This window comes from Micropterus salmoides, unplaced genomic scaffold (genome assembly GCF_014851395.1).
Source record: "Micropterus salmoides isolate LMB-PRFRI ecotype aquatic unplaced genomic scaffold, ASM1485139v1 Ms_hic_scaffold_10, whole genome shotgun sequence".
NCBI lineage: Eukaryota > Metazoa > Chordata > Actinopteri > Centrarchiformes > Centrarchidae > Micropterus > Micropterus salmoides.
The window spans coordinates 36,634,093-36,646,943 of record NW_024040041.1 but is presented as its reverse complement, the minus strand read 5'-3'; the positions used below and the strand labels follow the sequence as shown (position 1 = coordinate 36,646,943).

Here is a 12,851-nt window from a genome sequence, read left to right as displayed (position 1 = left end):
TGTTTTTTAGCATTGCAGCCTCATAACCCCCGTCTCTGTTTCTGTAGGAGAACAGTAAGAAGTTAAAGATGAAGTTTCCTACGAAGATCCCCAACAGGAAAACGAAATGTAAATCAGCAAAGACGTCAAACAGCAGCAACCTGAACGAGAGCCTGGATATCCTGAGACTGGATCCCAGTCTGAGTCTACCAGACACCAAGATCCCCCAGTACCAGAGGGCTGCCGCAGGTAGAAATACTACCAATAATATCACAATACTGCAGTACCCTGGTCTGCTGCAGATATAAACTGTACTGATGAGAGCCGGCCCAAAGTTTAAGTCTGAACCTGGTTTCAGCTTCTGTAATCAGAACAGGAACATGTTTGACAGGAAGGCTGTTATGTGGTCTTACATTATAAACAGCGTCAGATGTGAGTTTTTTTCTCCGTGTGTCGGCAGACAGCGTGATGGCGTTGCTAAGGGAACTGGGGCGTGGTTACCAGGCGCTGTGCTCGTACAACTGCAGAGAGGCCATCAACATCCTGAGCTCCCTCCCTCCTCAGCACTACAACACCGGCTGGGTCCTCACACACATCGGCAGGGCTTACTTTGAACTGGCTGAGTACACACAGGTGAGACACACAGGTAGCACACCTGATTTTACATCAAGTACCAGTTTTCTCCCAATAAGTTAATATACAGCCTATTCTAATACACATTTCAACATTTAATGCTGTAAATAAACATGGAAAAAGAAGAAATAAAAATAAATGTTTTTAAAGTGCGTGAATAAATCCAAAACTGTGACCCTGGGTCGTCAGTGCGCATGTGTAGGCGTAGCGTGAATGTGTGCAGTGACAGAAGAGGAACACTTGCTGAAGAGACGGAGCTCCAGCTTCACAGGTGTTGTGCCGAGTTGTACGCACCTCGTAGACAACTCGGCGTGACAACGTGCGTGAAGCTGCCGGCAGCAAAAAGTCTGCACAAAGCTGATGAGTGAGAGAGAGAAGGGTCTTCAATAAGCCTCAGAGTCTGCAGCTTCTCAATATTGAAATGGAGCTACCGTGTGTTACACCCACCCCCCCGCTCGCATATGCCATGTACAAAAACACACACGATTTTACTATAGGCAGGACTTGACGACTCTGATTGGACTATGTAAATCCTCAGTCGGGGACAGCCCTACAGCTAGCACACCTGACACACCAGTGAGAGAGACACACCAGTGAGAGAGACACACACAGGAAATACCCAACGGGTGACTCACCTGATTGGCCTGTGTGTAGTTTGTGTTCAGGTGTGACCCCCTGCTCCTGTGTTTGTAGGCGGAGCGTCTGTTCAGCGAAGTCCGAAGGATCGAGTCGTACAGAGTTGAAGGGATGGAGATTTATTCGACTACGCTGTGGCACCTGCAGAAAGACGTCGCCCTGTCCGCCTTGTCCAAAGACCTGACCGACATGGACAAGAACTGTCCTGAGGTAAGAACCTCACCTGACAACAGACCACCAAGGTCCACCACAGCCGTCCTGGCTGGTTCTGGTCGTGTTGCTGAACTTCTGGGACCCTGAACCTGTTTCTGTCTGCAGGCTTGGTGTGTAGCCGGAAACTGTTTCAGTCTGCAGAGGGAGCACGACATCGCCATCAAGTTCTTCCAGAGAGCCATCCAGGTGAGCTGCTGCTACCATGGTTACCATGGTTATATTGACTGATTGACGGGTGCAAAGGGTCTTCGATCAAATAACAGGGGTAGTCTCACCTGTCTGACTCTCTGCCTGTCTGGCCCTCCCCTGTCCCCCTCTCTGTACTGGTCTCTCAGGTGGACCCTGGCTTTGCTTATGCGTACACTCTGTTGGGTCACGAGTTTGTCTTGACGGAGGAGTTGGACCGAGCACTCGCCTGCTTCCGCAACGCCATCAGAGTCAACAACAGACACTACAACGCATGGTACGGTAACTATGGCGACCAAGCAGGTTACATCCCGTGCACCACACATACAGTATCTTCCAAAGTGAGTCCACCCCTCACATTTTGTTTATCTTTTCATGTGACGACACTGAGGAAATGACACTTTGCTCCAGTGTAAAGTAGTGAGTGTACAGCTCGTATAACAGTGTAAATCTGCTGTCCCCTCAAAATAACACAGCCATTAATGTCTAAACCGCTGGCAACAAAAGTGAGGACACCCCTAAGTGAAAATGTCCACACTGGGCCCAATTAGCCATTTTCCCTCCCCGGTGTCATGTGACTCGCTAGTGTTAGAAGAGGTGCATTTGACTTCATACAGCGCTGCGCAGACTTTAATGTGATGCATGCTGGACTTAAAGTAAGGCAAGCTGGTTAGAAATTGTGTCCGGCTTTTGCCGTCGCTGCAAAATGTCACTATATCACATGAATTAAATACTCGCTGCAGCAGAAGCTGAGCACACATGCTCAGCGTCATATCCAGAAGTTGTCTTTAGGAAATAGACGTATGAGTGCTGCCAGCATTGCTGCAGAGGTTGAAGGGGTGTGGGGGGTCAGCCTGTCAGTGCTCAGACCATAACGACCCCAAACACACTCCAAGATGACCCCTGCCTCGCTAAAGAAGCTGAGGGTAAAGGTGACGGACTGGCCGAGCAGGTCTCCAGACCTGAACCCTACTGAGCATCTGTGGGGCTCCTCAAACGGAAGGTGGAGGAGCATCCACCAGCTCCGTGATGTCGTCATGGAGGAGTGGAAGAGGACTCCAGTGGCAACCTGTGAAGCTCTGGTGAACTCCAGGCCCAAGAGGGTCAAGGCAGCGCTGGGAAATAATGGTGACCACATAGAATATTGACACTTTGGGCCCAATGTGGACATTTTCACTTAGGGGTGTCCTCACATTTGTTGCCAGCGGTTTAGACATTAATGGCTGTGTGATGTGTTATTTTGAGGGGACAGCAAATTTACACTCTTACACTCACTACTTTACGTTGAAGCAAAGTGTCATTTCTTCAGTGTTGTCACATAAAAAGATAGAATCACATATATCACAAAGATGTGAGGGATGTACTCACTTTGTGAGATACTGTATATTTACTCTACACAGCACCATCACCATCCTGTGTGTGTGTGTGTGTGTGTTCGGGTTCTAGGCACGGTCTGATGTATGTTCTGGGTTCTAGGTATGGTCTGGGTATGATTTACTACAAACAGGAGAAGTTCAACTTGGCAGAAATTCACTTTAAGAAGGCACTGAGCATCAACCCTCAGAGCTCAGTGCTGCTCTGTCACATCGGAGTGGTAAGTTAGCCTTTAGCATCCTCCATCCACACCTGCTGCTCTGTTAGCATGTCGCGTCCTCCATCCACACCTGCTGCTCTGTTAGCATGTCGCCTGCTCTGTTAGCATGTCGCCTGCTCCGTTAGCATGTCGCATGCTCCGTTAGCATGTCGCATGCTCCGTTAGCATGTCGCATGCTCCGTTAGCATGTCGCATGCTCCGTTAGCATGTCGCATGCTCCGTTAGCATGTCGCATGCTCCGTTAGCATGTCGCATGCTCCGTTAGCATGTCGCATGCTCCGTTAGCATGTCGCATGCTCCATCCACACCTGCTGCTCTGTTAGCATGTCGCATGCTCTGTTAGCATGTCATATCCTCCATCCACACCTGCTGCTCTGTTAGCATGTCGCGTCCTCCATCCACACCTGCTGCTCTGTTAGCATGTCGCCTGCTCCGTTAGCATGTCGCATCCTCCGTTAGCATGTCGCATCCTCCGTTAGCATGTCGCATACTCTGTTAGCATGTCGCATCCTCCATCCACACCTGCTGCTCTGTTAGCATGTCGCGTCCTCCATCCACACCTGCTGCTCTGTTAGCATGTCGCATGCTCTGTTAGCATGTCGCGTCCTCCATCCACACCTGCTGCTCTGTTAGCATGTCGCCTGCTCTGTTAGCATGTCGCCTGCTCTGTTAGCATGTCGCCTGCTCTGTTAGCATGTCGCATCCTCCGTTAGCATGTCGCATCCTCCGTTAGCATGTCGCATACTCTGTTAGCATGTCGCGTCCTCCATCCACACCTGCTGCTCTGTTAGCATGTCGCCTGCTCTGTTAGCATGTCGCCTGCTCTGTTAGCATGTCGCCTGCTCTGTTAGCATGTCGCCTGCTCTGTTAGCATGTCGCCTGCTCTGTTAGCATGTCGCATCCTCCGTTAGCATGTCGCATACTCTGTTAGCATGTCGCGTCCTCCATCCACACCTGCTGCTCTGTTAGCATGTCGCATGCTCTGTTAGCATGTCGCGTCCTCCATCCACACCTGCTGCTCTGTTAGCATGTCGCATGCTCTGTTAGCATGTCGCGTCCTCCATCCACACCTGCTGCTCTGTTAGCCTTTAGCATCCTCCATCCGCACCTGCTGCTCTGTTAGCCTTTAGCGTCCTCCATCCGCACCTGCTGCTCTGTTAGCCTTTAGCGTCCTCCATCCGCACCTGCTGCTCTGTTAGCCTTTAGCGTCCTCCATCCGCACCTGCTGCTCTGTTAGCATGTCGCGTCCTCCATCCGCACCTGCTGCTCTGTTAGCATGTCGCGTCCTCCATCCGCACCTGCTGCTCTGTTAGCATGTCGCGTCCTCCATCCGCACCTGCTGCTCTGTTAGCATGTCGCGTCTCTGGTGAATTGGACAGAAATGTGACTGACACTCTGTGGGGGTGTGTGTGTGTGTGTGTGTGTGTAGGTGCAGCACGCACTTAAAAAGTCTGATGCGGCTCTAGAGACCTTGAACAGAGCGATCGGGATCGACCCCAAAAACCCACTGTGCAAGTTCCATCGAGCGTCCATACTGTTCGCCAACGACAAGTACAAGGTGAGCGGCACGATCACTCTGACAGACTTCATACGTATTTACTGCAAATATAGTTTTAATCTTCTGTCCTTACAAGTCAAAACCACGAAGACCTGTCTCTCTCTCTGACCCGTCCTTCTGCCTGTCTGTCTGCAGGCGGCCCTTCAGGAGCTGGAGGAGTTGAAGCAGATAGTCCCCAAAGAGTCTCTGGTGTACTTCCTCATAGGAAAGGTAACGGACATCAGCTGTTGGTCTGTCAGCTGGGCTGCTGAACCTCCACCTGTCTGTCCGTCTGACTGCCTGTCTGTCCTCCTCAGGTGTACAAGAAGCTGGGTCAGACTCACCTGGCTCTGATGAACTTCAGCTGGGCGATGGATCTGGATCCTAAAGGAGCAAATAACCAGATCAAAGAAGCCATTGACAAGAGATATCTGCCCGAGGACGAAGGTGAGACAGGTACATGCAGATCCATCTGATCAGAGAGCTCGTATCAGTGATTGAAGTATCCAGTGTATATAGTACTTGTTATGCAGTAAAATGGCTCCTCTGAGTGTTACTGATTTATTGATTATTGAGTGATCATGTGAGCAGCATGCGGACCGAACTCCTGAGTGTTACATGTTCTGTCTGTAAAACATGCAACTCCTGTCAGATACACGTTCTGCAGTATGAAGTACTCTGAAACATACGGCTGTAAAGTAGTTGGAGGCGGCCCCACGGTGCTTTAAAGAGGTGGTATTCTGCTTGTTGGCTTTTCCCCTCTCCTTTATTGAGTTATATATCTTTTTTGTGCATATAACAGGTTTGTAAAGTGAAAAAGCCCAAAGTCCAGCCCAAAGGGAGTTCCCATCTCCCACAGAAAACTCTGCTCTGAACTGCCTGAAAACAGCTTGTTTGTAGTCCAGCAGCTTCCCTTTCATCCCTGTGATGTCACAGGGATGAAAGCTAAATACGCCTCATAACGCTCGCCAAGCAGCTACTCCGACACACCCTCAAAAACAGACGTGGAAAAACGGTGAGCTGCAGCACGCTACCCTCCAGGCAGTCAGGGGACATAAAGTTGTTCCTGTGATGTAGAGACAGAGCTCAGTTAAAACTTTATGGATGAAAGAGACTTTTGTTACAGATTAATAACTCGCCACTCTGAAACTCTCGCTCCAGTCCATGTTGCTAAGCTGGTCGGCAACATGTACAGCTGAACCGAAGCTGTTTACCGGCTTCTCAAGACCCGCCCTTTTCTGCTTCTGATTGGCTAGTAGTCCTTAACTAGGAACTGAGCATGTGCAACTCCCAACAAAGATCATTTAGAGACAAGATGTATCACTTGCAATGTGCAGTATGACAAAAATATAACCATGTAAACCCTAAATAGGATTTTGAACCTGAAAATGAGCAGAATACCACTTCTTTAACCTCACAGAGCGAGAGCAACAGGAAGTTCTCTGCAAGCAGCTAACTTCCTGTTTAGCTCTCTGCTAACTTGAAAGGGGGTAAAATGATGTAATGGTGCTTCTAGATTTCCTCAATGTTATTGAACCGAATGGATTCAGCTGTGATAGTGAAACGTGTGCGTGTGTGTGTGTGGGGGGGGGGGTGTAAATAAAAAGAGCCGCTTCTTCAGTCATCTACGGGAAAATGTCTTTTGGGGCCGCTGTGCATGATGACCTGGAAGTTGCAGTTCCACAGTTTGGCCACCAATCACCTTAGCTTTAAAGCACAGAGCACTTCCTAGGGAAGAAATGGAGGCGCGGCGGCCATCTTTATGGCCAGCCTGGGGTCCTGAGGCACAAAGTAACTAGCCTGATGTCTAATGTCTCCCTCCCTCTCCCCACCTGTCTTTCTACCTCTCTCCCCCATCTTTCTCTTCACCTCTTTCTCTTCACCTGTGTCTCTCCACCTGTCTTTCCCTCATCTTTCTCTTCACCTCTTTCTCTTCACCTCTTTCTCTTCACCTGTGTCTCTCCACCTGTCTTTCCCTCATCTTTCTCTCCACCTCTTTCTCTTCACCTGTGTCTCTCCACCTGTCTTTCCCTCATCTTTCTCTTCACCTCTTTCTCTTCACCTCTTTCTCTTCACCTGTGTCTCTCCACCTGTCTTTCCCTCATCTTTCTCTTCACCTCTTTCTCTTCACCTGTGTCTCTCCACCTGTCTTTCCCTCATCTTTCTCTCCACCTCTTTCTCTTCACCTGTGTCTCTCCACCTGTCTTTCCCTCATCTTTCTCTTCACCTCTTTCTCTTCACCTCTTTCTCTCCACCTGTCTTTCCCTCATCTTTCTCTTCACCTCTTTCTCTTCACCTCTTTCTCTTCACCTCTTTCTCTCCACCTGTCTTTCTCTTCACCTCTTTCTCTTCACCCGTGTCTCTTTCTCTTCACCTCTTTCTCTTCACCCGTGTCTCTTTCTCTTCACCTCTTTCTCTTCACCCGTGTCTCTTTCTCTCCACCTCTTTCTCTTCACCTGTGTCTCTCCACCTCTTTCTCTTCACCTCTTTCTCTCCACCTCTTTCTCTTCACCTCTTTCTCTCCACCTCTTTCTCTTCACCTCTTTCTCTTCACCTCTTTCTCTTCACCCGTGTCTCTTTCTCTTCACCTCTTTCTCTTCACCCGTGTCTCTTTCTCTCCACCTCTTTCTCTTCACCTGTGTCTCTCCACCTGTCTTTCCCTCATCTTTCTCTTCACCTCTTTCTCTTCACCTGTGTCTCTCCACCTGTCTTTCCCTCATCTTTCTCTCCACCTCTTTCTCTTCACCTGTGTCTCTCCACCTGTCTTTCCCTCATCTTTCTCTTCACCTCTTTCTCTTCACCTCTTTCTCTCCACCTGTCTTTCCCTCATCTTTCTCTTCACCTCTTTCTCTTCACCTCTTTCTCTTCACCTCTTTCTCTTCACCTCTTTCTCTCCACCTGTCTTTCTCTTCACCTCTTTCTCTTCACCCGTGTCTCTTTCTCTTCACCTCTTTCTCTTCACCCGTGTCTCTTTCTCTTCACCTCTTTCTCTTCACCCGTGTCTCTTTCTCTCCACCTCTTTCTCTTCACCTGTGTCTCTCCACCTCTTTCTCTTCACCTCTTTCTCTCCACCTCTTTCTCTTCACCTCTTTCTCTCCACCTCTTTCTCTTCACCTCTTTCTCTTCACCTCTTTCTCTTCACCCGTGTCTCTTTCTCTTCACCTCTTTCTCTTCACCCGTGTCTCTTTCTCTCCACCTCTTTCTCTTCACCTGTGTCTCTCCACCTCTTTCTCTTCACCTCTTTCTCTCCACCCGTGTCTCTTTCTCTCCACCTGTCCCCCGTTAGCGGCTGAGGTGGACGACAGTCAGGACAGCAGTATCATGACAGACGCTGACGACACACAGCTCCACACGGCTGAAAGCGACGACGTCCTTTAACCCCACCCCCTCAATGTAACCCTGCTTCCAGCTCGAGCCAAGCCCCTCCTATTGCTCTGATTGGCCGGAGGAGTATTGTTGCCAGGCAACATTTTGACAGACAGATATTCAGTTTAGCTCTGCCCTGGCCCTCCTCCCTGCCCTCTGACTGGCTGACACAGACTGCTGCTGCCCTGAAGCCCATCCCCTGATCCTCTTCCTCGTATGTCATCGAGCTTGTCCTCTGACATCACAGCTGTTTTTTATGTTCTTTTTATCATCGTTACAGAAATAAACCAATAAAAATGTGTAAGCCCTGCCCACCGCTGTCTGTCTTATTACTGTTACCAACAGCCAATCAGAGCAGCTCTACACTGATTGGTTCAGGTGAGCGAAGTTACAGTCATATGATTAGATTATATTGTAACAGGCTCTGCTCAGTCGATCAGAGCACATTGCATGTTGCCATGTTTGGATCAATAACATTTTAAAGATTCACAGTGTATCAGTGTGAATTTTGTTCTCTGCAGTTTGAATCTGGTGGCACAATAAAATCCGATCGAAGCTGCACTAACTGATGTGTTGATTGTTTCCAGATGCAGCTTCCTCCGGTCACCAGAGGGGTGTTTGTTTTTGTCACCTGGAGCGCGTCCAGCCCCCTTTTTTAAACGGAAACAGATTTTAATACACCTACGGCAGCTGAGAAGGCCATTCCTACGTATTATGTTCTTATGAAATCAGAAAAAACATGTTTTATAAAACAAAATCTGCTACAGCTCTTACAGTCACTGCCTCGCCTCCCAATCGAGTGAAAAGGTCTGTGGAAACTGGGCCCTCGCTCCTTGTGATTGGATGCTAGCCGTTAGGGCGGGCCCTCGCTCCTTGTGATTGGATGCTAGCCGTTAGGGCGGGCCCTCGCTCCTTGTGATTGGATTCTAGCCGTTAGGGCGGGCCCTCGCTCCTTGTGATTGGATGCTAGCCGTTAGGGCGGGCCCTCGCTCCTTGTGATTGGATGCTAGCCGTTAGGGCGGGCCCTCGCTCCTTGTAATTGGATGCTAGCCGTTAGGGCGGGCCCTCGCTCCTTGTGATTGGATGCTAGCCGTTAGGGCGGGCCCTCGCTCCTTGTGATTGGATGCTAGCCGTTAGGGCGGGCCCTCGCTCCTTGTGATTGGATGCTAGCCGCTAGGGCGGGCCCTCGCTCCTTGTGACTGCTGCTGTTGAGGAAATGTTTTGTTCGAGCTCTTTCCTAAAGGCCAAAAAAGGCTTCTTATCTGTAAATTTAGGTTTACGGACGTGAATTTTGTCTTTCTTTTTGCCCTCTGTAGATACAAACATTGTCCGAGCAGTTCTTATTTCAACAGGTAAAGTATTCCAGAGATCAGGAGCAGCCATTGAAAAGGCTTGGTCACCATTAGTTTTTAACCTGGATCTGGGGACATTGAGGAGCATCTGATTGGATGGCCTCAGTGCTATGACCGGAGTGTGGACATGTAAGTTCTGATAAATAAGGTGCCAACCCATTTAAAATCTTAAAAACAAGCAATAAAATCATCCTACAGTAAACAGGAAGCCAGTGGAGCAGGGCTGAAACTGGGAGGTGTGCTCACGCTGTTTAGTTCCAGTTAGAAGTCGAGCTGCTGCGTTCTGGACTAACTGGAACTGATGGAGAGACGACTGGTCCACTCCAACATACAGAGTTACAGTAGGTCGACGCATTATAAATGAATGGATTACTCTTTCAAATCTTTGCATGGCAGGTATGGCTTGACTTCAACCAACAGTCTCAGCTGAAAAAACTGGCTTTTACAAGAGAAATAATTTGTTTTTCAAATTTAAAAGCTCCAAACATCAGACCTAGATTCCTGGTAAATGGACGACTAAGTTCCTTAAGTATCCCCAGGTCGACCCAACACAACCTCAGTCTTACTTTTGAAGACAGAGAAAGTTCTCCAACCAAATCCAGTTCTCTAAATCCAACCCTATTTTAAGATCTCTCAGGCAGTTCAGAACTGAGCTGAGGACTTATCATTGGCAATATAATTGTATATCATCTGCAAAGTAATGAAAGGAGATACTGTGTTTCTTGAAAATGGACTCCTGTCAGTGGTGTCAACAAGTACTAACCAATCGCAGCACAGTAGGGCTAACAGGAAATGCAGAGGAAGAAAACTTTCAGGAAGAAGCGGCAAAAGAAGAAAGCGATGAAAAGCTGCAGCGTGTCATTCAGGTAAGAAATACTTGTCTGACTTTTCATTGTTCTGAAAACCTCACGGCTGTTTTAAGACACAGATGTCTGCTGTTTTATGAACACTGCTCAGGTGTGAGCACAGGTAAGGAATCAGGAAGTAAACAGCCCACATGCTTTCTGTCGGGCACAAATGTGTTCTTTACATGGCGACAGGTTTCAGGTAAAAACAACTTGTGTCACAACAGAGATTTCAGACGCTGACGTTTATCGTCTGCTCAGGAGATTTAAGGTACATCCACCCCTCAGAGAGATCGGCCTAAATCAGCCTGCAAACATCCCAAAACCAGAGAGTTCTCTTACTAAAAGCTGATCTTTAATGAACAGATCATATTGAACCCATGCAGGAGGAGCTGCAAGCATACGCTAAATCATCCATCCCACTTGTGCTGCAGGAGTTTGTTGGTCTTTCAGGTTTTCCTTTGCCTACAGGAGTCCATCGCGGCGCGAGCTTTGGGATCTGTCAAAACCAAACCTTAACTGTAGCGGTGGAAAACCAGAAACCACTGACCAGTTGTTTTGGAGGGCAGTGACAGGTCAGGACTGGAGGATTGTGGGATAGACATCAAGGGTCAAAGAACAGAGGGTGCTGCGTGCCGTACAGATGGAAAGCCTGAGGCAGATTGGGGATGCTGGGCTGTATATATTAATAGGCCCGACCAACTGCAGAGTCTCAATGGACTAATTGAGCCTGATAATAAGGAACAGCAGTGATCCAGTTTTTCTGCATCATGTAGAGACAGGATGTTCCTGATGTTTGTTACCTAGGTGAGAAAAGTTGGTCCTTAAGAATTTGCTTAATGTGAGAGTTGAAGGACATGTCCTGATCACAGATAAGTTACGGTGGTGCTGGACTCCAGCCGCTGCCATCCAGAGGACGTAGCTGTATCAATGTCTCAATTCCGTTATTTGTCGTTTCCTTGCTCCTCGCGTGAACCGGAAGTTGTTCGGCTCTGCCGTCTCGCCAGCCGTCCCAAAGCTCTTATTTGTGCTCTGAGCAGCGAGGATACACCAGTGCATCCAACCCGACATGCCCCCTTGTTGAAAAGCCGTTATTGATCTGATGCGTCACAAGATCACTGCAGTTTCGTGTGAGAGAAGACAAGCAGCAGGTTGAAAGTGTATCCAAGTTTTTTATTTGATCTGTTTTTATGATTCACCATCTAGTTGAAACTGTGTTCACTGCAGGTCTGAATATCCTCCTTAACAACTTCCGAATTTGTGGAACATAAACAAACATGGCGACACTTGAGGCAACTGACAACGGCGAGTATGTTTCTCTCAGTATGCTCGATGACAAGAAACCCCATCAAAACTTCCACGTGTCTGCCAGGACGTTTGATGACTCTGTCGCAGACTTTCCTCTGAAGGATAACTAATGCGACCGCATCCAGGTGAGTTCGTGTTACATCCAGAGAATTTGCACAGATTAATGAAATGAATAGGCAGTTTCATCATGTGTGCCGTAAGTGTAGAATTCATTAATACATTACCCTTCATTTTATTTTTTAAGTTTGATCTGAAAAAATCTGTCTCATCACTGTTCACTATCATTTTAACGGGGAGCAATCTCACTGCTCGGTGCCACTCCAGAGCAAGGCGGGTTTCTGAAAACGCCTTTGGCATTTCAGCTGCAAGGCGGACAGTCTTTGGAACGGCCGTGTTAGTTCTACTGAGACGGGCCAAGACATAAGAAAGGCTCTGCACAGTTACTCTGCTGCACCAACCAAGTCCAGTCAGACAGGGCGAGAGACTCGCACAGCACCTCGGTGGACGAAGGGGACGTCCCTGGAGAAGGGAGGCGGGATCCAGGACGCCTCTGCTGATGGAGCAACGCGTCAGACGCTCAAGTGCAGAACGAGCTGAAGAAGTATTTTCAGACGGACACAGGAGGGCGGCTCTTCAGGACACTGTCCTCCAGAGAGGCACACTCCATTAATACAGCATCTATGCTCAGTTATTTAGACTGATGCAATGCCAAACAGAATCCAACGTGCCCGCAGTTGAGCCGAACTTTGAGACCTTCTTAATATCAGAAGACAGAAAAATACTCAAAGGAGACCAGATGCAGCAGGTAGCCTGTAGAAGTTCATTAGTATATATACACTTCTGTTTATATATACTGAGTTCTTTTATGTCAGCAACTTGAGAATGAAACTGAGAACTTGTGTCAGTGTATGCTTCATCTCCTCAATCAGTCTCTTGGCAACATGCCCGTGGTGCTGCTGAACGAACACGGTGAGGCTGGGTCGTCGTCCTCACTGATCTCTGCCGACCTCTGGAGGGCGTCAGCAGCATCCAGCTCCGGGGTTCGCTTACTCTTCCTTTGCACTCCAGGTGCTGTGCATGTCGAGGGCTCACATGACCCAGGTCGGCTCGGTGTAGAACAGAGAACAGATGACGGGCCTGGAGTAAGATTGCTCACGGTGTCCTCCTCGTTCGGCATCGGATGTTAGAACCGCGGCGTCATT

General features: G+C 48.5%; 1 protein-coding gene across 2 annotated transcripts in view; it reads left to right on the top strand.

Moving 5' to 3' along the window:
• Positions 1-8,456, top strand: part of cdc27 (cell division cycle 27) — a 30,476-nt gene extending 22,020 nt beyond the window's left edge. The window contains exons 11-20 of one of the 2 annotated variants that reach the window (XM_038709631.1): positions 48-228; positions 440-612; positions 1,306-1,458; positions 1,567-1,647; positions 1,797-1,924; positions 3,124-3,241; positions 4,671-4,799; positions 4,935-5,009; positions 5,096-5,225; positions 8,065-8,456. In XM_038709631.1, coding sequence (XP_038565559.1) covers positions 48-228; positions 440-612; positions 1,306-1,458; positions 1,567-1,647; positions 1,797-1,924; positions 3,124-3,241; positions 4,671-4,799; positions 4,935-5,009; positions 5,096-5,225; positions 8,065-8,156 — 1,260 coding nt within the window. In that variant the 3' untranslated portion in view covers positions 8,157-8,456. Of the gene's footprint in view, positions 1-47; positions 229-439; positions 613-1,305; positions 1,459-1,566; positions 1,648-1,796; positions 1,925-3,123; positions 3,242-4,670; positions 4,800-4,934; positions 5,010-5,095; positions 5,235-8,064 lie in introns of both variants that reach the window. The other variant, XM_038709623.1, reaches the window with a different exon arrangement.
• Positions 8,457-12,851: the final 4,395 nt, after the last annotated feature.